We start from the raw sequence: 27,992 nt of genomic DNA, 5'->3' as shown, positions 1-27,992 counted from the left end.
GGGATTTCCCAGGCAAAGATACTGGAATGGATTGCCATTCCCTTCTCCAGGGGATCTTCCCAACCCAGAGATTGACCTTGTGTCTCCTGCATTGGCAGGTGGATTCTCTACCGCTGAGCCACCAGTGAGGTCCCAAGTAACTACTTTTATATCAGTATTTTCCTTGATAACTCTCTTGATCATGTTCTATTCAGAGCTTCAGTTAAAAAGAAGTCTCAAGGAGATGCAGTCTAAGCAATCTGCATGGGAAGCTCTAAACTTTTAGTTCACTCAGTAAAGCTGGAGAATGGTTTTTTGTCTCAGTAGGAGACTATAGACTTTCAAAAAAAAAACCTCTAGGGTTAACCTTCCTTTCCTTGTCTCATTCCTGAAAATTTTGATAGGGAAACCAATTCTGCAAGTCAAATAAAATGAGAGGATGTTCCTCAAATGTGTGAGCTCACAATTTTGAAATCGGTTGAAAGCTGCGCTACCTAAGTAGGTCTGGTTTCTCGGCTGACTGGGACTAGAGTCCTATAATAGCATAGAGACTGGCTGGTAAATCTGCCACAGTAAATTAATTTCCATTATTTAACAAACATTGGGTGAGTGCCACCTGGTGTGCAACACACTCTGCTATGTTTCAAAGAAAGGACTTGGCGTTTTGTTTGTCAGTTTGTTTTTGAACCTTGCCCCAGCTCAGCATCAGCACACCTTAGAAATTCAGAGTACTTGATGGATGAGTTATCTTAATCCCTCTCTATCTGGACAGACTGACTTTTCAAGAAAAGCTGGACTTGCTGGAGGCTGTGTTAGCACCCTCTTGGAGCGGACCTTGAAGATTTCAAGAGTGGAGAATGAATGTGAGCTTGGAAGACTGACAGTACACGTGGAAGCCAGGAGTAGAGTTCTGAGCCCACATAGTCACAGCGTTATAAATTTGGCTTTTGAAGTCCTCCTTTCTTAACCATTTTGCATCACCATTGCACTGGTGAAGACAATGGTTCTCTCCATAGGAAAAGGCAATCCAAGAACACCCATACTTAGAAATGACTTCAGATCAGAAACCTCGGGTCTTGGAAGTCATTTTGGCAAAACTGTTTTCCACCTGAGTTTTAAAGCCTTTCCTACAACAGTCTTAAGTGGCAGAGCCCACTTAAATGCCGCAAAACATCTGCATTGCCGCGGTCGTCAATTTGGTCTTGGGGCCGAGCCCCCAACCCCCTGTCTGGGTGTCAGCCCACGATTTCTGCTTCTAGACACCAGGATAGAAGGAGCCCGCGGTCCGCCATCCTGAATCCTTCCCTTGCACATCTTCCCTTTCCCGGCTCTGTGTCCAATCGCACTCGCGCGCTTCTGACTGGTTAAGCCCCTACTGCTGCAATCCTGCCAGAGGAGAGCTAGTTTCAGACACCCAGTTCCCCTGCCCCAAGACTTTATTCCCTTGTACCAGTGCCACCCCTGGGTTTAAGAAGCAGAAAATTGGAATAAGGGCATCTTGGAAGTTGGATGTCCTGAACCCTGAGAGCACCAACCTGAAGGGGAAGAGATGTGCCGCGAGGCAGGCGTGTCGAATGGAACACTGAAGCTTGACACTGAGGTCTGGGGTGTGAACCTGTGGCTCGGTCACTCGTGTCTCATTTCAGCTAGTATCAGTTCTCCCCGAGAAAAGAAGCTACCTGGGATCTGTGTCCGCGCCCCCCCACCCCGTGCCCCGCCCCCTCCCCCCCCCTCCCCCCGCTCCGCAAAGCCGCTGCAGTGCTTGCGGCGCTGGAGGGTCTCTACAGGCTGCTTGGATCATCTGCTGTGCGCTCAGACCCAGCGATCCTGTGTACAGGGAGAAGCGTCTTTCTCTGCGTTCCACCTGCCGAGGACAGCAAGTTAGGACCTCAGACGTTCCTGGAAGGCTTAGAGCAGTCGCTCCAACAGAGAGATCCAGAAACCTGTTGAGCAGGGTGTAGGAGGGTCGAGGTGCTGGGCAATCGGGTTTTACAGAGCACGTTTATTCCAGAGAGTCATGGACGCAGGACGTAATCCTGCTGCTGTGTGCTGCGCGCTTGCTGCCGGACTGTGAACATCACCTGGATGCCCCGGTGCACCAGTGTCATTTTGTGAGTGCCTGTGGTTAGGGAGCGCTCACCCGTTTGGAGTCAGTACTGAGTTTTGTGAGTGTGTAAGAGTAGACAGAAGCCAGCACGGGATTACACTCCCGCAGGACTCTTCAGCACCATCAATCTTGGCGGGCTTTCTAGCAGAGGACTGAATTGCAGTAGATGAGGGTGCAGGGTCACTGGACCTTGGCAAACAGGATCTTGGCAAACAGCAGCCGGAAGCAAGGGGCAGCTGGGCAAATGGTTGGGAAAGGAGGGTGAGCATTAGGTGATGAATGGTAGGGGAGGAAGCGTGGGGCTAGAGGTCCGCTTGGTAGCTGGGAGGCATCTAAGCCTTGCACTTCCCTGCTCATGCTCAGCGGGGCATCCAGCCTCTCCTTACCCAGTAAGGGACCACCCAGCATGACTCCAGGTAGCTGCGGAGGGTGTTGATTGGGAAAGTGTATCGTGATCCCGCGGAATCTCCTATGAATTTCCCTGGTAAGCTCTTCTGATCCCTAACTGGGTGGAGAACGGGTACATGGTTAGTAATGATAGCATTCCTTCAAGACTGGAATATGATTCCCATTGCAGAGATAAGTATGTTGAGACTTTACTAGTTTCTAGCCCACAGTTCTACCACCTGGCAAACTTATAGCTGGAACAGAGTTGAAATCTGACAAAGTTCCTGGACATCTATCCTTTTATCTCCACACGCCCTCTCTTCTGTGCGTGCTTCCTGCCGTCTGAATCCGACTCCCCGCTTGGGCACAGAATCATCAACTCTGCTGCACATTAACCCTGAAGCGCTCTTGGACAGGGGTCTATGGTCAAGGGGAGTCAGGGTTCCCTGTAATCCTGAATTCTTCTCTATAAAATAGCACGACTGGGCTTGGAGTGGGACGCGTGCCTGTTCAAAACCCTTGATAGGGAACAGGTAAAGTTAACCATGACTGTCCTCAAATTTCGACTCACTTTTTCTGTGTTTTTCATTTGTCTTCACCAACCCCCCTCTGTGCCCCCCTCCCACCCCCGCCATCAATGACCTCAATGCAAATACAAGTGGGGTGGTACTTCTGGATGCTCCATGTTCTGGACGCAAGTGATGACACAGTCTTTCTGGGGCTCACATCCTTCCCTTCATTGGTTACTTGGAGCTCCTGGAACTCCCCTAGACCCAAAGCAGCGGGAATAAAAGCAGCTGCTGGTGCTGGAAGGATTCGGAGGCTCTCAAGTGTCTCTGCCACTTCTGCCAGAGTGCCATCACCTGCCGTCAAAGCTACTGCTGCTGCTGCTGTTTCCTCTGCTACCAGTCCCCTGGTGCCCGCTTTCAGGTAAGTCAGGAGATTCCTGCTTAGCTAGGATTCTGTTTCTCTTTCTCCCCTTGCTTCCCCCCGCCCCTCTCTCCAGTACTTTTTCTTAGTGGATCTCTTCCTGTCTCAATGTCTCTGTCCACTCCCGTCCAGGTCTCTTCACACAAGCTGCATTACTCTGCAGGGCTCCTTCCACAGGTAACATTGGATGGTCTCAGTTTGTAAACTCCCTTCTTCACTCTCCCCATGCCCAGGTGGGCTCCAGTCTCTTTCTTGTGGCTCTAATGCTTAGTCAATCTGGTATGCTGGGCACAGCAGGCTGATCTGGATGCAGGAATAGCTTTGTGTAACCAGTGTTGTCGGTCACACGTCACTCCTAATTGACTGGGGGAAATGGGTTTGGAACCCAGGACAGTACAGGCAGGTGAAAAACAGGTGCAATGCCTGAGGGGCAGGCAGCCATTGAATGCAAGCCCCTGTTTTGAGATCTGGAAATATTTTTCCCAGTTTAAGTCCTGGTTCTCAATTCAGGACTCTCCCAGCTTGCTTCTTACAGAGTTCTCTTTGCCAAAGTGTGCATCAGCTGACCAGTAGAATTTAGTTCTTTAGTTTCTCAGGGATTCCAACTGCAGTGTTAAGTCCTCTCTAACCCCTTTTCCCAATCATGTATGAAGGAAAGTCCAGCACTAGGAGAACAGCTCTGGGTTACCCAAGGGGAAAAGCTGTGGTGACAGGTACTCTGTCTGTCCTCCAGGAGTCCTGGGCAACAGGTTGTATGTGAGAGTGAGTGAGGTACAGGTGTCAAAACTGAAAGATCACTAAAAGATCCCCCATACCACAAGTAAATATCCCGCATGCTACAACAAAGATCAAAGATTCTGCATGCTGCAATTAAAACCTGGCACAGCCAAATAAAAAAATAAAGACAAATATTTTAAATAAGTTGTATAGAAGTGTATTTTAAAATTTAAATTATTATTTTTTTTTCTTTTATTAATTTTTTAAAAATCCTGAACCCTCCTTCCTCCTCCCTCCCCATACCATCCCTCTGGGTCGTCCCAGTGCACCAGCCCCAAGCATCCAGCATCGTGCATTGAACCTGGACTGGCATCTCGTTTCATACATGACATTTCACATGTTTCAATGCCATTCTCCCAAATCTTCCCACCCTCTCCCTCTCCCACAGAGTCCATAAGCCTGTTCTATACATCAGTGTCTCTTTTGCTGTCTCGTATACAGGGTTATCGTTACCATCTTTCTAAATTCCATATATATGCATTAGTATACTGTATTGGTGTTTGTCCTTCTGGCTTACTTCACTCTGTATAATAGGCTCCAGTTTCATCCACCTCATTAGAACTGATTCAAATGTATTCTTTTTAATGGCTGAGTAATACTCCATTGTGTATATGTACCACAGCTTTCTTATCCATTCATCTGCTGATGGACATCTAGGTTGTTTCCATGTCCCGGCTATTATAAACAATGCTGCGATGAACATTGGGGTACACGTGTCTCTTTCCCTTCTGGTTTCCTCAGTGTGTATGCCCAGCAGTGGGATTGCTGGATCATAAGGCAGTTCTATTTCCAGTTTTTTAAGGAATCTCCACACTGTTCTCCATAGTGGCTGTACTAGTTTGCATTCCCACCAACAGTGTAAGAGGGTTCCCTTTTCTCCACACCCTCTCCAGCATTTATTATTTGTAGACTTTTGGATCGCAGCCATTCTGACTGGTGTGAAATGGTATCTCATAGTGGTTTTGATTTGCATTTCTCTGATAATGAGTGATGTTGAGCATCTTTTCATGTGTTTGTTAGCCATCTGTATGTCTTCTTTGGAGAAATGTCTATTTAGATCTTTGGCCCATTTTTTGATTGGATCATTTATTTTTCTAGAGTTGAGCTGTAGGAGTTGCTTGTATATTTTTGAGATTAGTTGTTTGTCAGTTGCTTCATTTGCTATTATTTTCTCCCATTCTGAAGGATGTCTTTTCACCTTGCTAATAGTTTCCTTTGATGTGCAGAAGCTTTTAAGTTTAATTAGGTCCCATTTGTTTATTTTTGCTTTTATTTCCAATATTCTGGGAGGTGGGTCATAGAGGATCCTGCTGTGATGTATGTCAGAGAGTGTTTTGCCTATGTTCTCCTCTAGGAGTTTTATAGTTTCTGGTCTTACGTTGAGATCTTTAATCCATTTTGAGTTTATTTTTGTATATGGTGTTAGAAAGTGTTCTAGTTTCATTCTTTTACAAGTGGTTGACCAGATTTCCCAGCACCACTTGTTAAAGAGATTGTCTTTAATCCAAAAGAAAAAACAAATAAAAATTCTACCAAAACCAGTTTAAAAGTTTTTTAAATAATATGAATGAATAAATAACTTTTAAATTTTTTCTAGGTTTTATTAATCTATCTAAAGAAGATTTAAAGAAGGACCTAAATCATATCATATATTTAAAATCATGTATCTGTGTGTAGATATAAAAATATACATTAAATTAGTTAATTTTAAAATTTTTTTAAAAAAAATAAAAAAAAAAAAAATTTAAATTAGCTTTTAAAACTATACTTCACTTATTCAGTTCTAGGTTTTGCACTGAGATTTGAGAAAGTGTGTGTGCTGTGCTTAGTCATGTTGACTCTTTGTGACCCCCTGAACTGTAGCCCAACAGGTTCCTCTGTCCATGGAACTTTTCAGGCAAGAATACTGAAGGGAGTTGCCATTTCCTACTCCAGGGTATCTTCCCAACCCAGGGATTGAATCTAAGTCTCTTGAGTCCCTTGCATTGGCAGGCAGATTCTTTGCGTTGTGCCATCTGGAAAGTCCCCATACTACAGTTGATCTTAGTCAAAAGACTGAGAAATGAGAAAGTAGTATCCATTAATTTTTGACTTGTGAAACTGAGATTTTTCTATGAGGTTTATCATATGATCCTTACCCATAAATGACTAAAAATATCTGAAAGTGAAGTATTTTCCCTCAGTTATAAAATTTGGTAGCTATATCTATCTGCATATATATCTTTGTTTACATGTAATTCAAGTGATTATGTTACTCATACGTATTCTTTTTGTCTGAGTACAGGGCAATAGAGTTTCCAAGTATTATTCAATCTCTGTGAAATATCCCTTGCAATTCTAGAAATTGTTAAGTTTACATATTTTGAACTTTTTTCTTATTTTAAAATTCAAGTTACATGAGGTATAGATTCCATGATCATGATGCATGATCATCCAGCTTGCTCTGCACATCCTTGACAATGCTTGGTATTTTTAGTCTTTTAATTTTAGCCATTCTTATGACTCTGAAATAGTATCTCACTGTAGATTTTAATTTTTGTGTCCCTAATGACTAGTGAAAATTAAATATCTTCTCATGTGCTTATTGGTTATTTGTTTATCTTCTTTGGTGTAATTTTTGTTCAAATCCTTTGTCCATATTTTATTGGGCAGCTTTTTTTTCTTATTCTTGAGTTGTAGGAAATCTTTCATATTCTAGATGGTATATACGACAGAATATTACAGTCATAAAAAGAATGAAATGCTACATTAGCAGAAACATGGATGGATCTAGAGATTATCATATTAATACTAAGTGAATTCAGATAAAGACAAATACCATGTGACATTGCTTACATGTGGAATCTTAAAAAAAAAGTTACAAAGGACCATACTAACATAATAGATCCACAGACATAGAAAGCAAACTTATGGTTACCAGAGGGGAAAAGTTAGAGTGAGGGATAAATTAGGAGTTTGGGATTAATATATATACAATGCTATATATAAAATAGATAATCAACAAAGACCTATGTATAGTACAGTGAACTCTACTCAAGAGTCTATAATAGCCTATGTGGGAAAATAATTAGAAAAATAATAGATATATGTATATGTATTACTGAATCACTTTGTTGTACCCCTGAAACTAACACAACACTGTAAATAAACTATACTCCAATATAAAATAAAAACTAAAAAATAAATTAAGTGAATTCTCTAGCTCCATTTGAGCCTAGAGATGACTACAGACCTAGCTAAGAGGTGGACAGCAACCTCAAGAGAGACTGTGAGTCAGAAACATCCAGCTGAGCTTCTCCCAGATAAGCTATCCTCAGAAACTGTGACATAATAGGCATTTGTTCTTCTGAGATGCTAAGTTTTTAGGTGGTTTGCTATACAACAATAAATAACCAATATCCATCCAAAACATGATAATTTTAGTTCATTTGAAAAATCTGGAAAGTACTTTAAAATTTTTTTATTTTTAATTGATGGAGAATTGCTTTACAATTTTGTGTTGGTTTCTGCTGTACAACAAGAATCAGTCTTAATTATACATATATCCCCTCTCTCTAGGGCCTCCCTCCCCTCCCCCATCCCACTCCTCTAGGTCATCACAGGCGGGGCTCCCTAGGTTACACAGCAGTTTCCCGCTAACTATTTCACACATGATAGTGTATATATGTCTGCTGCTGCTGCTGCTAAGTCGCTTCAGTCGTGTCTGACTCTGTGCGACCACATAGATGGCAGCCCACCAGGCTCCCCCATCCCTGGGATTCTCCAGGCAAGAGCACTGGAGTGGGTTGCCATTTCCTTCTCCAATGCATGAAAGTGAAACGTGAAAGTGAAGTTGTTCAGTTGTGTCCGACTCTTCGCGACCCCATGGACTGCAGCCTACCAGGCTCCTCCTTCCATGGGATTTTCCAGGCAAGAGTACTGGAGTGGGGTGCCATCGCCTTCTCTGTATACATGTCTATGCTACTTGAAAAGCACTTTGAAGGGAAGTTCACTAGATGGGCAGACCTGAGTTCAAATTGGAAGTCACGGCTCCCAGAAAAGATACATTGTCAGATTTCTTTCCCCTGGTTCCCAAAGCCAGATCATATTAGGTGCAATGGCATAAGCAGCTCCTTCTGTTCCTCCTCATTATTGAATGCTTTTTTTAAAAAATGTTTTTATTGGAGTTCAGTGGCTTTACCAAGTTGTAGTATTTTCTGCTGTACAGCAAAGTGAATCAGCTATACGTATACATATATCCCTTCTTTTTTTGGACTTCTTCCCATTTAGGTCACCACAGAGCACCGAGTAGAGTTCCCTGTGCTATACAGTAGGTTCTCATTAGTTATCTGCTTTATACATAGTAGTGATGGTGTGATGAACTGGGACATTGGAATTGATATATATTGAGTGCATTTTACCAGCAACCTCTTTCTCTGAGTTAGTGCTCTCCATCCCACAGCTACTCTCACATCATTCTTTCTGCCTCTAAGTTTCTCATGGTGGGAAAAAAACCATTAAGATCATGTAGACCAACCCTCATGCTTGACTTACTTTGTCACATCCCCAACTGATCTAACTTAGTTTCAAAAATTGGATGTCACTATCTCCTGAGGTAGCACATTCTATCTTTGCATCACTTTGACTCTTAGGAAATTTTTCCAAGTGTGAGTAAAATTCATATTCTCTTCTGATTCACTTGGTAAAGAGAAAAAAATCAAGAGATCCATACTTGTGTTGATTGTCCAGGGAGAACTGGCTGAGTGAAACATGTCTTCATCCAAGACTAGGTATTAGTCATTGCGGTTTTAAAGAAATCATATTTTATTATGAAGTCCCATAGTTGGACTTCCCCCTTTTTCATCCCAATCAGATTCCCAGTGGTCAAGCCCCACAGATTCCCCCCAATCCCTGTGAGCAAGACGAGAGTAGAGGCTCCCAGGAAGGGACTCTTAATACCAGGAGATCTGGATGGCCATCGTGGGCTCTCTTTTCCCACTGGCGGAACTGTAGGCTCAGGGGAGACCTCTCAGCCTGGGGGAGGGGCAAGGCAGTTGGCATGCAGCCATTCCTCTTACCCTTCTGATGCTATCTGTCCTTGCCTCTGTGGCACAGTGAGGGTGTATCAGCCTCACCTCAAGTGCTAGGATTCTCTCAGTGCTATCGTTCGTGAATAGTTGCTAGTTGTTCTTGTGAGGGGGTAACAAAATCAGAAATGATTTATGTCGCCATTCTGGTGATGTCACTCTTATCAATGACATCAATGCTGAAAGCTTTTTTTTAAAATTAACATTGTTTATTTATTTGGCTGTGCTGGGTCTTAGTTTGGCTGTGCTGGGTCTTAGTTGTGGCATGCAGGATCTTTGATGTTTGTTGTGGCATCTGACATCTTTAGTTGCAGCAGTGGAACTCTTAGGTGTGGCATGTGGGATTTAGTTCTCTGACCAGGGATCGAACCCAGACCCCCTCAGTACTTAGAGGATGCTAATAACTTAGTACTTGTATTTTACCAAAAAAAAAAAAGGTAGAGAATGATGCACAGATCCCTTATACAAGTTGTTAGAGGTAAGTGTGCCTGTTTGAATTTCACAGTGAAAAGAATTTGGGAAACTGTACACTGAGATTGAGCAGAGAGAAGCTTGGAATCAAAAAGGAGGTCAGGGACAGGAAAGGGGGCCTTAAGCCAATCTCTTAGATGAAGATCCAGAAAAGCGCTGGGATTAAGAATTACCTCTTTGTGTGTGTTTGTTTTGCATTCTAAAGATTTTTATTCTTTTTATAAGAAAGAAGTCTCAGGTCAGTGCTAAACTTATCTTTAATACCTAACACTGGTAACTCTTCCATTTTAAAAAGATTTTTAAAAAATTGTGGTCAAATACACATAAAATTTACTATCAACTGTATTTAGTTATACCATTCAGTGGTATTATATGCATTCATAATTTTGTGCTACCCTAACCTCCATCCATCTCAATAACTATTTTCATCTTGCAAAGCTCAAATTCTGTACCCATTAAACCCTAAATTCCCCCTTTCTCCTTATGCCTGGCCCTTGATAATACATCATTCTGTTCTTTGTCTTTATGAATTTGACTATTCTAATTACCTCATATATGTGAAATCATACAATATAGTATTCATCTTTTTGTGACTGGCTTATACACTTAGCATAATGTTCTCAAGATTCATCCATGGTAGCATATATTAGAACTTCCTTCCTTTTTAAGATTGAATAATATTTCATTGCATGTGTTGAGTATATTTTGTTTAGCCATCCATCTATCAATGGACACTTGAGTTATTTACTCACAGTATTGTGAGTAATACTGCTGCAAATGTGAGTGTACAAATATCACTTTGAAATTTAAAAAAAGATTCAGTCACCTTAGTAGTTATAGGAATATTAAGATTTCCTATTTCTTTGTGGTTTAGTCTTATAGATTTTATGTTTCCAGGAATTTGTTCATTTCATCTGTTATCCAATCTGTTGGCATACAATTATTCATAACACCCTGTTACAATCTTTTTCACTTCTGTAAAATTGGTAGCAGTGTCTTCACTTTCATGTCTGATTTAGTAATTTGAGTCTTCTCTCTCTTTTTTTTCTTAGCTTGTTTGGCCAGTGGTTGGTCAATTACGTTGCTCTTTTCAAAGAATCATCTTTTGGTTTTATTAGTTTTCTCTATTCTCTATCATTTTGTGTAATTTCAGCTTTCTCTTCTTTAATCTTATTTCTTCTATGCTAGCTTTGCATTTAGTTTGTTTGTTTTTTTTTTGGCTGTGCTGTGCGGCTTGTGGGATATCTCAGTTCCCCAACCAGGGACTGTATCCAGGTCACAGCAATGAAAGCCCAGAATCCCAACCACTGGGCTACCAGGGAACTCCCTAGTTTGTTCTTATTTTTAGTTATTTGAGTTGTAGAATTAGTTTATTATTTGAGAAATTTCTCTTTTTTAAATTTAGATATTCCTGACATGCACCATTGTGTAAGTTTGAGGCATACTACATGTTGATTTGATACATTTATATACTGCAATATGACTGCCATTGTAGTGTTAGCTAACACCTCTACCACATAATTGTCATTTCTTTTTTAAGCTAGGCTGATGTCTATAATACAGTATTGTTGTCTATAATCACTACTCCGTACATTAGCTCTCGAGCATTTTAGCTCCTAGTTGCAAGTTTGTACACTTAAACATCTTATATTCCTCCACAATCCAGCCCCTGGTAATCACCATTTTACTCTGTTTTTAAGGGTATGGCTTTTTCAGATTTCTACATATAAGTGATATCAATAGTATTTGTGTTTCTTTTAATGACATCTCACTTAACATAGTGTCCTTGCCTTCAAGGCCCAGCCTAAGTCTTTTACCCTTTTCAAGTTAATTTTTGTGATTGGTTTAAGATAGGGGTCCAGTTTCATTTTTCTGCCTGTGGTTACTCAGTTTTCCCAATGCCATTTGTTAAAGAGAATTTTCACATTGGATGTCCTTGGCACTCTTGTCAAATATTGGTTCTCTGTTTATGTGAAGATTGCATTCTGGTCTCTATTCCATTCCACTCATGTATTTGTCTATTTTTAATGCCAGTATTACTAGAGCTTTGTAATGTAGTTTAATATCAGGAAGTATGATGTCTCTGGCTTTGTTCTTTCTCATGACTGCTTTGGCTATTTGGAGTCTTTTGTGATGCCATAAAAATTTTAAGTTTAAAAAAAACCATTTCTGTGAAAAATGCCATTGGAACTTTGATAAGGATTGCATTGAATCTATAGGTGGTTTTGGGTAGTATGGACATTTTAATAATATTAATTCTTCTGATCCATGAGCACAGGATGTCTTTCTATTGTGTTGCCTTTGATTTCATTCAACAAAGTCTTGTAGTTTTTGTTATACAGATCTTTCCCCTCCTTGGTTAAATTTATTCCTAGGTATTTTATTGTTTATGATGCTATTATGAATGGGATGAAAAAAGTGAAAAGTGAAGTTGCTCAGTCATGTCCTACTCTTGGGACTCCATGAACTGTAGTCCCCTAGGCTTCTCCATCCAGGGGATTGTCCAGGCAAGAATACTGGAGTGCATTGTATTTCCTTCTCCAAGGTATCTTTCTAACCTAGGAATGGAACTTGGGTCTCCCACATTGCAGGCAGACTCTTTACTTTCTGAGCCACCAGGGAATCCCTATGAATGGGACCTGTTTTGTAACATTTCAGATGTGTCATTGCAAATGATTTCTGTATGTTGATTTTTTTATATCCTGCAACTTTACCAAATTCATTGATTAGTGACAAAGGTTTATTGGTTGAGTCTTTGGGATTTTCTACTCATGCGCTCATATTGTTTGCAGATAAGATAATTCTTTTTTCTGAATGGAAAATAAAAAGCATTTTTATTTTTTGTTTCTTTGTATTGCCTAATTTTTTTTTCTTTGTATTTCTTTATATTGCCTAATTGTGCTGGCTAGGAATTCCGGTACTACATTGAGTTTGAATGATAAGAGTAGGCACCCTTGTCTTATTCTTGGCTTAGAGGAAAACGTTACAGTTTTTTACCACTGAGTATAATATTAACTGTGGGTTTGTCATATATGGCCCTTATTTTGTTGAGGCTTTTTCCTTCTATGCCCAACTGTTGTAAATTTTTATCATGAAAGGGTGCTGTATTTTGTTAAATGCTTTTTCTGTATCTTTTGAGATAATTTTGTAATTTTTATCTTTTATTCTGTTACTGCATTATATCACATTTATTGGTTTGTATATGTTAAGACATCCTTTTAGCCCAGTGATAAATCCCACTTGGTGTGTAATCCTTTTAATGTGTACTTCAATTTGGGTTGCTAATTTTTTGTTGAGAATTTTTGCCTCTATATTCATCAGGGATATTGATCTATAGTTTTTTCTCTTGCAGTGTCCTTATCTGGCTATGATATCAGGGTAGTGCTGGTTTTGTAGAATGTTTTGGGAGTGTTCCTTCCTCTTCAAATTTACTGGAAGAGTTTGAAAAGGACTGGCAATAATTCTTCAAATGTTTGGTAGAATTTGCCAGTGTTGCTAGATGTTCTGGTGTTTTCTGTGTTGGGAAGGTTTTTGATTACTTGATTCAATCTCTTTACTCATTTGTTCAAATTTTCTATTTCTTCATGATTAATTCTTGGAGGCCATATGTTTCTAGGAATTTATTCATTTCTTCTAGGTTATATAACTTTGGGATATATAATTACTTGTCACAGTTTTCTGTGATCCTATATATTTCTGTAGTATTAGTTGTAATGTCTCCTCTTCATTTCTGATTTTGAGTCTTCTTTCTTTTTTCTTTGACTCACTAAAAGTATGTCAGTTTTATCTTTTGGAAAAATTAACTCTTAGTTTCTTTCATTTTTTTAAATTGTTTTTCTGGTGTCTATTTCATTTATTTCCACTCTGATCTGTGCTATTTTCTTCATTTTGCTAGCTTTGGGCTTGACATGTTCTTTTTCTAGTACCTTGAGATGTAAAGTTAGGTTGTTAATAGAGATGTAATTTTTTAATATATGTATTTATTATTATAAACCTCCCTTTCAGAACTTCTTTTACTGCATCTCATAGGTTTTGGTATATCTTGTTTCCATTTTCATTTGTTTCAAGATTTTTTTTGGCTGTGCCACGTGGCATATGGGATCTTAGTTCCTGGACCAGGGGTCAAAACCTGCAGTGGGAGTGTGGAGTCTTAACCACTGGACTGCCAGGGAAGTCCCTCGAGATATTTTTTATTTCCCTTTTGGTGTCTTCTTTGACTCACTGTTTGTTCAGAGAGTATTCTTTTGTATCTACACATTTGTAAATTTTCCAGCTACCCATTGTTGATTTCTAATTTTTTACTATGGTGGTTAGAAAAGATTCTTAGTATGATTGTCATGTTCTTAAATTTGCTAAGACTTGTTTTCTGTCCTATAATATGATATATCCTGGAGAAAGTTCTGTGTGCATTTGAAAAAAATGTATATTCTGCTGTTGTTGAATGGAATGTTCTATAGATATATGTTAGGTACATTTGGTCTAATGTATGGATGACCCGTCAATCTCACTGCTGGGCATATACCCCAAGAACACCACAATTCAAAAAGACACTTGCATTCCAGGGTTCACTGCAGGACTATTAAAAATAACCAGGACATGGGAGCAACCTAGATGTCCATTGACAGATGAATGGATAAAAAAGTTGTGGTACGGATATACAATGAAATGTTACATGAATTTGAGTCAGTGCTAGTGAGATAGATGAAACTAGAGCCTGTTATATGTGTGAAGTAAGTCAGAAAGAGAAAAACAAATACCTTATATTAATACATATATATGGAATCTAGAAAAATAGTCCTGGTGAACCTATTTACAGAGAAGAAACAGAGATGCAGATCTGGTGGACACAGCAGGGGAGGGAGAGGGTAGGACAAATCAAGGAAGTAGCACTGACATATATACACTATCAAGTGTAAGATAGATAACTTGCAGGAAGCTGCTGTATAACACAGGGAGCCCAGCCTGGCGCTCTGTGACAACCTAGAGGGGTGGAATGGAGGGAAGTGGGGGGCTCAAGAGGGAGGGGAGATATATATATATATATATATATATATATACAGATATGTGTGTGTGTATATATATATATATATATATATATGACTAATTCTCATTGATGTATGGCAACGCTATAAAGAAATTATCCTTCAATTAAAAAAAATCCATAGTTACCTTGATTTTGTCTAGATTATCTATCTATTGCTGAAAGTGGGCTATGAAGTCCCTTACTATTTTTGTATTGTTTATTTCTGGCTTCAGATTTGTTGGGCTTCCCTGGTGGCTCAGATGGTAAAGAACTGCCTGCAATGCAAGAGACCTGGGTTCAATCCCTGGGTTGGGAAGGTCCCCTAGAGAAGGAAAGGGCTACCCACTCCAGTATTCTTGCCTGCAGAATCTCACGGACAGAGGAACTTTGTGGGCTACAGTCCACGGGGTTGCAAATTGTTGGACATGACTGAGTGACTAATCATGTCAAGCACATCAGATCTGTTAGTATTTGCTTAATATATTTAAATGCTCTGATGTTGGGTTTGTATATATTTACAGTTGTTTTATCTTCCTGATGAATTGATCCTCTTATTGTTATATAATGACCTTCTTTGTCTCTTGCTGCATTTTCACTTAGTCTGTTTTGTCTGATATAAGCCTGGTTCTTTTGGTTTTCACTCTCATGGAGTATCTTTTTCCATCTCTTTACGTTGAGGCTGTGTGTGTCTTTAGTGCTTAAGTGATCTCTTATAGACGGCATATTGTTGGATCTTCTTTTTTACCCCTTTAGCCACTCTTTACCTTTTGATTGCAGAATTCAGTCATTTTCTATTTAGGCAATTCTTGCTATGAAGGGACTTAGTAATGCCATATTATTGATTGCTTTCTGGTTGTTTTATATTTGCACTGTTCTTTTTTCCCTCTATTTCTGCCTGCCTTTGTAAATTGGTGATTTTTCATTTTGGGGTGCTCTGTTTCCCCTCTTTTTTCTTTTGTGAATTCACTCTAGGTTTTTTTGCTTTGTTGTTACCATGAGGCTAACATGACATCTCACAGATAAAACAGTCCATTGTATGCTGATAGCAACTTATCTTCATTTTCCTTCAAAGAGTCTACCCTTTTACTTCTCCCTTTTAGATTTTTGATGTTACGATTTACCTCCTTTACATTGTGCATTCATTAACAAATTATAGTTGCTACAGTTATTTTAATAATCTTTATCCTTCATGCTATATTAAGTGGTTAACACACTATCCTGTTACAGAATTCATATTTTCTAAATCTGCATATTTTTTTCATTTATACCAGTGTGTTGTATACTTTCATGTTTTCATGTCACTGATTTTTGTCTTTTCATTTCAGCTTTGAGAGCTCCTTTTAGCATTTCTTGCAAGGCAAGTCTAGTGATGATGAACTTCCTTCGCTTTCATTTGTCTGGGAAAGTCTTCATACCTGAAGGATAACTTTGGGAACAGAGTATTTTGGTTGGCAATTTTTAAGTTCTTTGAATATGTCATTCCACTCTCTCTCGGCCTATAGAGTTTCTGCCAAGAAATCTACTGGTACCTAATAGGGGTTCCTTTGTAGGTTACATTCTTTTTTCCCCCCAGCTACATTGAGGGTTCTTTCTTTATCTTTGATTTTTCAGTTTCATTATAATGTATCTTTTGGCACTGACAATATAGGGTGGTCTATTAGCTTCATGAACTTGGATGTCCAAGTCTTTCTCCAGGTTTGGGAATTTCTCAGCTATTACTTCTTTAAATAAACTTTCTTGCCTTTGTCTTTTTTCTTCTGGGACCCTGATTATTTTTATATTTGTCCTTTGGATGGATTCTCATTGATTATGTAGTCTTTCTTTTTACCTTTGTTTTTTTCTGTGTTATTTCAAGCTGTAAACTAATTTTTCTGTCTTCCATCTGCTCTACTTTACTACAGATGCTCTCTATTGCATTCTTCATCTCAATTCTTGAATTATTCAGCTCCAGAATTTCTATTTGCTTCTTTTTTATGGATTTCTATCTCTTTGAAAAAAATCAACTTGATCATATATATATTTTTCAAGATTTCATTGAATTGTCTTACTGAGTTTTATTCTAGCTTGTTGAATTACTTCAAAACAGCTATTTTGAATTCCTTATTAGCTAGATCATGCTATTCCACACTTTTGAGCTCAGTTGTTAGAGAATTATTGATATCTTTGGAGGATGATATATTTCCTTGATTTTCGCAAATGGAGATATCTTTGGGTGACAGTATTCCCAGAAGCTTGTGAGAACACTTCCTACTGAAGTCTTGAAGCAGTCAGCAGGACCTGTGTCTCTTTGATGTTCTTACCTACTTCTTAATCTTTGTCCTCCTTCCCTTCAGTCATGGAGGTCTCACCTCAAAAGTCTGGATGCTGCTGGAAATAAATGGATTTCTCCAGCAGTGACCCACACAACTGAGGTAGCCAGGAATATACCAACTTCCACTTCCTCTGCGGGAGAAGTTGCTCCCTGTGGATAGCATAGCCTTGTGCAGTGTCACCCTGGGTTGTGGGGGGTAGGGGTCTAGTGGGCTTTTTGCCTTTCCAATGCAACCAAACTGGTATCCTTCCCACTCCAATCAGATGAGATCAGATCAGTCACTCAGTCGTGTCTGACTCTTTGTGACCCCATGAATTGCAGCACGCCAGGCCTCCCTGTCCATCACCAACTCCCAGAGTTCACTGAGACTCACATCCATCAAGTCAGTGATGCCATCCAGCCATCTCATCCTCTGTCGTCCCCTTCTCCTCCTGCCCCCAATCCCTCCCAGCATCAGAGTCTTTTCCAATGAGTCAACTCTTCGCATGAGGTGGCCAAAGTACTGGAGTTTCAGCTTTAGCATCATTCCTTCCAGAGAAATCCCAGGGCTGATGTCCAGAATGGACTGGATGGATCTCCTTGCAGTCCAAGGGACTCTCAAGAGTCTTCTCCAACACCACACTTCAAAAGCATCAATTCTTCGGCACTCACCCTTCTTCACAGTCCAACTCTCACATCCATACATGACCACAGGAAAAACCATAGCCTTGACTAGATGAACCTTTGGTGGCAAAGTAATGTCTCTGCTTTTGAATATGCTGTCTAGGTTGGTCATAACTTTCCTTCCAAGGAGTAAGCGTCTTTTAATTTCATGGCTGCAGTCGCCATCTGCAGTGATTTTGGAGCCCAGAAAAATAAAGTTTGACACTGTTTCCACTGTTTCCCCATCTATTTCCCATGAAGTGATGGGACCAGATGCCATGATCTTCGTTTTCTGAATGTTGAGCTTTAAGCCAACTTTTTCACTCTCCACTTTCACTTTCATCAAGAGGCTTTTGAGTTCCTCTTCACTTTCTGCCATAAGGGTGGTGTCATCTGCATATCTGATGTTATTGATATTTCTCCCAGCAATCTTGATTCCAGCTTGTGCTTCTTCCAGCCCAGTGTTTCTCATGATGTCCTCTGCATATAAGTTAAATAAACAGGGTGACAATATACAGCCTTGATGTACTCCTTTTCCTATTTGGAACCAGTCTGTTGTTCCATGTCCAGTTCTAACTGTTGCTTCCTGACCTGCATACAGGTTTATCAAGAGGCAGGTCAGGTGGTCTGGTATTCCCATCTCTTTCAGAATTTTCCACAGTTTATTGTGATCCACACAGTCAAAGGCTTTGGCATAGTCAAAAGCAGAAATAGATGCTTTTCTGGAACTCTCTTGCTTTCTCTATGATCCAGCGGATGTTGGCAATTTGATCTATGGTTCCTCTGCCTTTTCTAAAACCAGCTTGAACATCAGGAAGTTCACGGTTCACATATTGCTGAAGCCTGGCTTAGAGAATTTTGAGCATTACTTTACTAGCGTGTGCTGCTACTGCTAAGTCGCTTGAGTCATGTCCGACCCTGTGCGACCCCATAGACAGAAGCTCACCAGGCTCCCCCGTCCCTGGAGTTCTCCAGGCAAGAACACTGGAGTGGGTTGCCATTTCCTTCTCCAATGCAGGAAAGTGAAAAGTGAAAGGAAGTCGCTCAGTCATGTCCGACTCTTAGCGACCCCATGGACTACAGCCTACCAGACTCCTCTATCCATGGGATTTTCCAGGCAAGAGTACTAGAGTGTGGTGCCATTGCCTTCTCCAACTAGTGTGTGAGATGAGTGCAATTGTGTGGTAGTTTGAGCATTCTTTGGCATTGCCTTTCTTTGGGATTGGAATGAAAACTGACCTTTTCTAGTCCTTTGGCCACTGCTGAGTTTTCCAAATTTGCTGGCATATTGAGTGCAACACTTTCACAGCATCATCTTTCAGGATTTGGAATAACTCCAGAAAGAATGAAGGGATGGAGCCAAAGCAAAAAGAATACCCAGCTGTGGATGTGACTGGTGATAGAAGCAAGGTCCAATGCTGTAAAGAGCAATATTGCATAGGAACCTGGAATGTCAGGTCCATGAATCAAGGCAAATTGGAAGTGGTCAAACAAGAGATGGCAAGAGTGAATGTCGATATTCTAGGAATCAGCGAACTGAAATGGACTGGAATGGGTGAATTTAACTCAGATGACCATTATATCTACTACTGTGGGCAGGAATCCCTCAGAAGAAATGGAGTGGCCATCATGGTCAACAAAAGAGTCTGAAATGCAGTACTTGGATGCAATCTCAAAAACAACAGAATGATCTCTGTTCGTTTCCAAGGCAAACCATTCAATATCACAGTAATCCAAGTCTATGCCCCAACCAGTAACGCTGAAGAAGCTGAAGTTGAACGGTTCTATGAAGACCTACAAGACCTTTTAGAACTAACTCCCCCCCCCCCCCAAAAAAAAGATGTCCCACTCCAGTGGTGTTCTGGAATTTCCTCGCAGGCAGGCTAGACTTTCACAGGTTCTTTCTTTGTTGTGATTATCTGCCCAGGTTAGTACTTTCCAGGTTTTTATCCTGGCCACAGCAAGAGAGGGTGGGGCAACTTTACGGAGTTTGAAATCTTTACCTTCTGAGATCCAATGCCTAGTTTCTAATGCACCTGTGGGCAAGTTAGCATCTGGTGCTGTTTCCCATACCTCCTGTGGAAGCACTTTCATCTGTGGATGGATGTCTAATAGGTTGTTTTAAAATGGGGAGAGAAAAGAGGAATGTCTCATGCTGCCCTAATGCTAATATCATTCTGTATCTTTTTTCTGTTCTTTTTTTAAAAATTGAAGTAGAGTTGATTTATAACATCATGTTAGTTTCAGGTGTACAGTTTATTATTTTCTAATGTATGCATTTACAGCTATACATTTCTCTGTTAGCACTGCTTTCACTGTATCCAATAAGTTCTGGTTTAGTGTGTTTCATTTTCATTGATCTATAATTATCTTTTAATTTCCCTCGTGGTTTCTATTTTGATCCATTGCTTGATTAAAATTATGTTGTGTAATTTTGACTTCTCATTTGATTTTGTTGTGATTGGAGGAATTACTTTGTATGATATCTATCTTTTACAGGTTACTGAGATTGAATTGGCGGCCTAACATGTAGTTTGTACTGAAAAACATCCCACATGCAAATGCCATTGTTTTTTGGTTGAGTGTTCTGTAGTTGTCTGTGAGATCTAGCTGGTTTGTTGTGTTATTTAAGTCCTCAATTTCCTGATTTAACTTCTGTTTGGTTGTCCTATCTGTATTGAGAGCATGGTATTCAATTAATGTAGAAGTATCTATTTCACCCTTTAATTCTGTCAGTTTTTACTTAATATTGTTGATGATCTGTCATTAGGTGGGTATGCTCACTGATTCTTCTGTTTGCTCAAATCTACTTTTAAATTCCTCTAATGAATTTTTCATTTCAATTATTTAACCTTTTAACTCCAGAATTTCTTTTCCCTTTCCTTTTAAGTTTTTCTCTCTCTTTATTGATATTTCCATTATGTTCATATGTCCTTTTATTGACTTTCTCTGCATCTTCTTCAAGTTCTTTGAGTATCTTTAAGATTGTTTCAAAACTTCTGTCAAGTGTATCTGTCATTAGTTCTTTTTCATGGACAGTTTCTGGTTCACTTTTTTCCTTTGAATGGACCATCTTTACAATCTCTTTGCATGCCATGTGACTTTTTGTTGAACCCTGGATATTTATATATAATAATGTGATAATTCTGGAAATAAAATTCTTTCCTTTCTCCAGGAAAAATAATGTTGTTGTTGTTTTTTTTGCTCCTGTTTATTTATTTATCTTGGTGTAATATGCTTTCTCTGTGGCAAAGATCAGCTGAGATGTAAACTTAACATCTTTCAGGTCTTTTATGAACCTGTGTCTTTTTCTGGGCATACACAGTGACTTTCTAATTTTTCCATATATGTATCTATTTTTAAATGTCCTAAATTTTAATATCTGGCTTCCAAAAGGGGGAAAACAGGAGAGAGGGAGAGATCAAAAAGGGCTCTCGTTGTTTACATTTCATGAAAGTCATTTCGCCAGAGTGAGAGAAACTTACAACAATGTGCTACAACAATGGCTATTGGCCTTTTATTATGTAATCTTGTCAGAAGCAGCAATCTGATTGCTGATGGCATCCACTGTGACACCCACAAACCCATGCAAACTGCTCTAGGAACATGTGTAAAGTTGTCTGCTATGAGGATGAGTATAGGGGATGAGTAGCTACTATCCCTTACCAAGATCTGAATTGACCGAAATTAACTACAATTTACCATCTAAAATTCCCCCAGGAATTTGCAAGGCTTTGGTAGCCTTCAGAGTTCCAAGATGGTTACATCAGATAGACTCCACCAGTACAGTTTTTGGCTAGATAGATTCCTAGTGCTCCTTATTTTGCCATAAACTCAAGAATCATCTTTGACAACTAAATGAGGGGACATGAGGTTCCTGAATTCTCTAAGTCACTTTTGGAGCCAGAATGAGAAAGTTCCTTTGAGGAGATACTTGTCTTACCTGTCAGAGAAAATTCTTGAGGATCCCTTTAGCTAGAATTTGGGCATCACTAGGTCCCCAATCCCTAGCCAAGCAAAGAGCCTGGCACTAGTTGCTAAGTGACTTACTTATAAGGCACGAAGAACAGAGACACACTGTCTTTGTGTGTCTGCTGAGGTCTCCATCTTTGCTCAGCACAGTCAGATTTTCTTAGATTTCTGAAGTCCCCAGGAGAGTGGACCTGAGAAGGCTGAACATGCAGGCATGATCAGCCATAGCTCATGCCTAAGCACTGATGGCCTTTTGTCTATAAGCCAAGAAGCCATTCATTCCCTAGCAGATGACACCATCAGAATACGTGCAGTTTCATATATGGAGAGCAGAAATGACCTGTGGTGTGGAGGGGTAGGTCTAGGATCCTGACCTTTTATTCTAGTTCTGTTTTGGCCTCCTGTGAGGTCTTTGCCAAGACACTATTCACTGTCTTAGATTTACCTTCTATTCAATACAAAAATGGGAACCACATGATCTTTTAGATTCCTTCTAGCTTATATTATGTGGGGATGGCCACAGGATATTGAATAATAAAACTGGTAGTTTCTGGATCTTTTACATCTCTTATATCTTTGGACATATCAGTCACTATCATGCTGATATGTTATCTCCATCATAGGATGCAGCCTGCCTGGTTATCAGTACTTTTTGTGCTGGTCTCTCATCTTCATAACTTTCTGTGTATAGATGCTGACAGAAAAGATGATGCTGTCCTAAACTTGGAGATGTACCAAAGCAGAGGGAGCCATCACAGCACCTTCCAAAAGGCCCTCCAAGAGACAGCAGAACTTTCTCACAAGCTGGAAAGGAAAGAGGTCAGATAATGAAAAGATAGGCTGCTTAAAGGAATTACAAAGTTTCTTTCTTTAGAGAGTTTTCAGTAGAAAGCCATTTGAAAATTGGAATTTTGGAAATTTATATTATATTGGAAATTTAATTATGCATGGGGACAACTTTTGACTTTACCTGATTTTTCAGGGTTTGGTCTTGAGTTAGTCCCTCATTTTCTGGGTAAGGTGCAAGTCTATCCAGGTTTCCTGCATACTCTTTTCCCTGTCACTAGGACCCTCCCCAAGGGAACCAGAAGTGAGGGGAGAGCAAGAATCTCAGTAATGGAAGTATCTGGGCCTCAAGTTGGGGAGATTTATGACTGAGGCTTTATTTAAGTTTTTTTTTTATGACTGAGGCTTTAGTCTGAGGCAGGATCCCCCACTCACAAGCCTTGCAGGCACTCGTGGAGCCACACTTGAAACTGCAGGAGACCTCATACTCAGTGCTGTTGGTCAGACCCACAGCTCAACCTGGGTGGAGAAATGAAGCTTCTGGAAGCCTGAGGGCAGACAGTAATCAAGCTGATGTAGCTTTGGCCTAGATGCTAGTTGTGACTATGTGGGACTGAACATAAATGTGTGTGGCTATGCATGTGTGTGTGTGTGTGTGTGTATGCATGCATGCAAAGTAATATAGGGCATGGAACATAAAATCTGAGGTCCTTTAGTTGTCTTTGATTCATCAGTATGGGTCTAGTAGAAGACTTCCTCTGCATGTTTTTTTGCTCTCTTGCCTCACTGTCTTAAAAAAGAAGGTGTGGATTCAACTATGGGCTGATTATTAATTTGGACCATAGGTGAACATCATGAGATATAAAAGAAATATTGGTGTTTCTGTATAAATGTAAATACATAAAGGGAGGAACTATCACTTTCTAAGTAGATGTTTTAATTTTGTTTTCCTTCAAGCCTTCCCCACAAATTTATAGTAATGCTAAATGGTAAACTAGAGAGCAGGATTCAAGTGTGTGGGATTTAGGGTTAAGTAACAAACTAAATCTAGTTCTAGTTCTACAGATTATCATTTATAAATTGTTGTCCCCAGGGCAGGGAAAGACAAAGAGAAGAATTTGGGTGCAGGTAGTGATATTATCTGGCTATGTAATGTTCTTCCAGAATGTTCTGAGATTTTTGGACTGTTAGACTATTATATTAAACCAGTAGGTAGTGGTGTTCTGAAATGGAGTCATATGGCCCCTGAGAGTATTGAAAGTTCTTCCCAGAAATGTTGAGCCATTTATTAAACATCACTGAGCTAATATTAGAATTAACTTATATAAACTAAAAATTAAGTTATATTTTTAAAAAGGTAATAAATACTCAAAACTCATTGATTCGTAAGTACTTTACTACACATTGCTATTATTTATGGTCTTAAGATTATTTATGTCCATTGTTTCTGTAATAGTGTGTGGTGAACATCTTTTCTCAATGTTCATTCATTGATGTTACAATGGTAGTACAAACATGACCATGGTAAGAGAATTTACATCACAGATATTAACAGATAAATTACTAGTCAGGACCTTGTTTATTGTTTTATTGATTACCTAGACTTAAGAAAGAATGGAGAAAATGTTAAAAATGATGATTAAACTTAAAAGTTTATGTTTGGCTGCTATCCAAAAGTATACAAGCAATAAATGCTGGAGATGGTGTGGAGAAAAGGGAACCCTCTTACACTGTTGGTGGGAATGCAAACTAGTACAGCCACTATGGAGAACAGTGTGGAGATTCCTTAAAAAACTAGAAATAGAACTGCCATACAACCCAGCAATCCCACTGCTGGGCATACACACTGAGGAAACCAGAATTGAAAGAGACACGTGTACCCCAATGTTCATCGCAGCACTGTTTATAATAGCCAGGACATGGAATCAACCTAGATGTCTATCAGCAGACAAATGGATAAGAAAGCTGTGGTACATATACACAATGGAGTATTACTCAGCCAGTAAAAAGAATACATTTGAATCAGTTCTAATTAGGTGGATGAAACTGGAGCCTATTATAGAGAGTGAAATAAGCCAGAAAGAAAAACACTAATTCAGTATACTAATGCATATATATGGAATTTAGAAAGATGGTAATGATAACCCTGTATGCAAGACAGCAAAAGAGACACAGATGTATAGAACAGTCTTTTGGACTCTGTGGGAGAGGGCAAGGGTGGGATGATTTGGGAGAGTGGCATTGAAACATGTATATTATCATATGTGAAGTGAATCACCAGTCCAGGTTTGATGCATGATACAGGATGCTCGGGGCTGGTGCACTGGGATGACCCAGAGGGATGGTATGGGGAGGGAGATGGGAGGGGGGTTCAGGATGGGGAACACGTGTACACCTGTGGTGGACTCATTGTTGATGTATGGCAAAACCAATACAATATTGTAAAATAATTAGCCTCCAATTAAAATAAATAAATTTATATTAAAAAATGATGATTAAACTTAAAAAATGTGTCAGATTGGTAGCTGGTACATTGTAAATAGCATGAAAAGTTGAGGTAATAGTCTTTCAATATTTTAACAATTTAACAACAGTCTTTCAATATTTAACAATATTTTAACAATATGTTATCTAATTCTGCAAAGAAGTTACTCATGTCATTGATAAATGAGTGATTTCTAAGATACGTCTTTACTGTTTCACTTTTATCTTATTATATAAAGAAAATACCACACACTCATGTCAAAATTATGCTATACCCTTTCATCAGTTTAAAGTATATTTTGACTGTCAATACAAGAGTTCAACAATAATCAATAAAAGCATCCTTGAAGATAAATTGGGTATGGAATTCAAGAAAGGTTACAGAATATTTATTATTTGTAAATTTTGTGCTATACATCCCTTGTATTAATACAACTTAAACTTATAGACATAATTTATTTTTTAGAGAGCCGGTATTTGAATATTTGTCAGCACTGCGCTGGAGAAGCACCCTTGGAACTCTTGGAAAATTGGAAATCCAGATAAGACACATTACTTGTTGGAGATTGGTTCAAGATCGTGGAGTAGAAGAATGTGCACTCAGCTCCTCTGGTGAGAACACCAAAATTGCAACTAGCTGTTGAGCAACTATTTACAGGAGGATGCTGGAACCCACCAAAGAAAGATAAAGATACCTCCATCTTGTGACAAAGAAGAAGTCACAATAAAATCAAAATCCCATACCCACCAGGTGGGCAACCCAAAAATTGGAGAACAATAATAACCAAAGAAATTCTCCCACTATTGTGAAGGTTCTGGGCCCCACATCACCCTTCCCAGGCTGGGAAAGGGACTGGGAATCCCCAAGGAGTCTGACTTTGAAGGCCAGTGGGATTTGATTTACAGACTTTCACAGGACTGGGGGAAGCAGAGACTCCATTCTTGGAGGGCACAAACAAAGCTTTTCATGCACTAAGACCCAGGGGAAAGGAGCAGAGACCACATAAGAGATTGAACTAGACCTACCTGCTAGTGTTGGGGCGGGTATTTCCTGTAGAGGGGCTCACCACAGGGATGGAGGCACTGGCAGCAGCAAAGTCCTGTAAAGTACCCTTGGCATAAGCTCTCTCAGAGGTCACCATTATTTCTACCATAGAGCCCCAGTAGACCTCAGGCAGGACTGGATCACCTCAAGCCAAATAACTAAGAGGAGGGAGCACAATCCTACCCATCAGCAGATAACTGGATTAAAGTTTTACTGAGCACCTGCTCACAAGAAAAAGTTCCCAGTTTTTCCAATAGCCAGTCTCTACCATCAGAAAGCTTACATAAGCCTCTTAGCCTTATCTACCAGAGGGCCACAGAAGAAACAAGAAGAACTACAATCCCACAAGAGTTAGAACAAAAACCACATCACAGAAAGTTAATCAGAATGAAAAAGCATAGGGTTACGTTCCAGATGAAGGGAGAAGATAAAACCCCAGAAAAACAACTAAATGAAGTGGAAATAGGCAACATTCCAGAAAAGGAATTCAGAATAATGATAGTGAAGATGATCCAGGATCTTGGAAAAAGAATGGAGAAGATGCAAGAAATGTTTACCAAAGACCTAGAAGAACTAAAGTACAAACAAACAGAGATGAACAATACACTTGAAGGAATCAGTAGCAGAATAACTGAGGCAAAAGAACGGATAAGTGACCTGGAATACAGAATGGTGGAAATCACTGCTGCAAAAGAGAATATAGAAAAAAGAATGAAAAGGAATGAAGACAGCTTAAGAGACCTGTGGGACAACGTTAAATGCACCAATATTCGCATTATAGGTGTCCCAGAAGGAGAAGAGAGAGAGAATGGACCTGAGAAAATATTTGAAGAGATAATAGCTGAAAACTTCCTTAATGTGGCAAAGGAAATAATCATCCGGGAAGCATACAGAGTCCCAGGCAGGATAAACCCAAGGAGGGACACACCAAGACACATAGTAATCAAACTGATGAAAATTAAAGACAAAGATAAAATACTAAAAGCAGCAAGGGAAAAACAACAAATAACATACAAGGGAGCTCCCATAAGGTTATCAACTGACTTCTCAACAGAAACTCTACAAGCCAGAAGAGAATGGCATGATATATTTACAGTGATGACAGGGAAGAACCTACAACCAAGAATACTCTACCCAGCAAAACTCTCCTTCAGATTTGATGGAGAAATCAAAACCTTTCCAGACAAAGAGACGTTAAGAGAATTCAGCACCACCAAACCAGCTTTACAACAAATGCTAAAAGAACTTCTCTAGGCAGGAAACACAAGAGAAGGAAAAGACCGACACAAAATAAATCCAAAACAATTAAGACAATGGATATCGATAATTACCTTAAATGTAAATGGATTAAATGCACCAACCAAAAGATATAGACTGGCTGAGTGAATGAAAATACATTCATGCATGCACTTCCACATACCACATAACTCTACTTAACCCCCCAAGTTGTATGTAATTATATTATTAGATCAATCATGTTTCCATTATGGCTTGCAATTATAATTATCTTACTTTTTGTCCAGCTATTGATTGTGAAAACTGATAAATTTTTACTATTGTAAAAATCTTTTACTATTGTGATTATGTAACTATTATTCACTTAATAGCATGGTATCATGATTAGTCAACAGAAAAGAATAGTATTCTATATGACTAAAACTACCATTTAATAGAAAAACTTATAACCACTTTTTAAAATCCAGATGCATATCAGAATTATCTTGGAATTAAAAAAAAATACAAATGCCCATGTATTGCTTTTTTTCCCCTCCAAAGCTCCAGATATGTTCCTAATGAGCAGCCATGTTTAAAAGCAATTGGACTATATGATGATCTTTTACTTTTATCTAGTTTGTTTCACTTCTATTTCGTATTCAGTGCTCCCAATTCATTTAGTTTATGTTTTCTAATTTCTCCATCTCTTGTTGTTGTTGTTGTTCTTTCTCTAGCCTTTATCAAGAGTAGTAGAAAAGCTTTTGTATACATATATAAAAATAGTATGTATAATATAA

At 39.3% G+C, this 27,992-nt stretch overlaps 1 protein-coding gene across 2 annotated transcripts in view; it reads left to right on the top strand.

Moving 5' to 3' along the window:
• Positions 1-27,720, top strand: part of LOC147357688 (uncharacterized) — a 35,523-nt gene extending 7,803 nt beyond the window's left edge. Inside the window, exons 2-3 of one of the 2 annotated variants that reach the window (XM_086338373.1) lie at positions 3,227-3,403; positions 25,402-27,720. In XM_086338373.1, the coding sequence (XP_086194499.1) occupies positions 3,227-3,403; positions 25,402-25,579 (355 nt within the window). In that variant the 3' untranslated portion in view covers positions 25,580-27,720. The remainder of the gene's footprint in view (positions 1-3,226; positions 3,404-25,401) is intronic. The other variant, XR_015141528.1, reaches the window with a different exon arrangement.
• Positions 27,721-27,992: the final 272 nt, after the last annotated feature.

The sequence above is a fragment of the Bos grunniens genome, chromosome 15 (genome assembly GCF_055505025.1).
Source record: "Bos grunniens cultivar Pamir isolate PY7600 chromosome 15, Bosgru_T2T1.0, whole genome shotgun sequence".
NCBI lineage: Eukaryota > Metazoa > Chordata > Mammalia > Artiodactyla > Bovidae > Bos > Bos grunniens.
The sequence above is the reverse complement of the archived record's forward strand: the minus strand, read 5'-3'. Positions and strand labels throughout refer to the sequence as shown.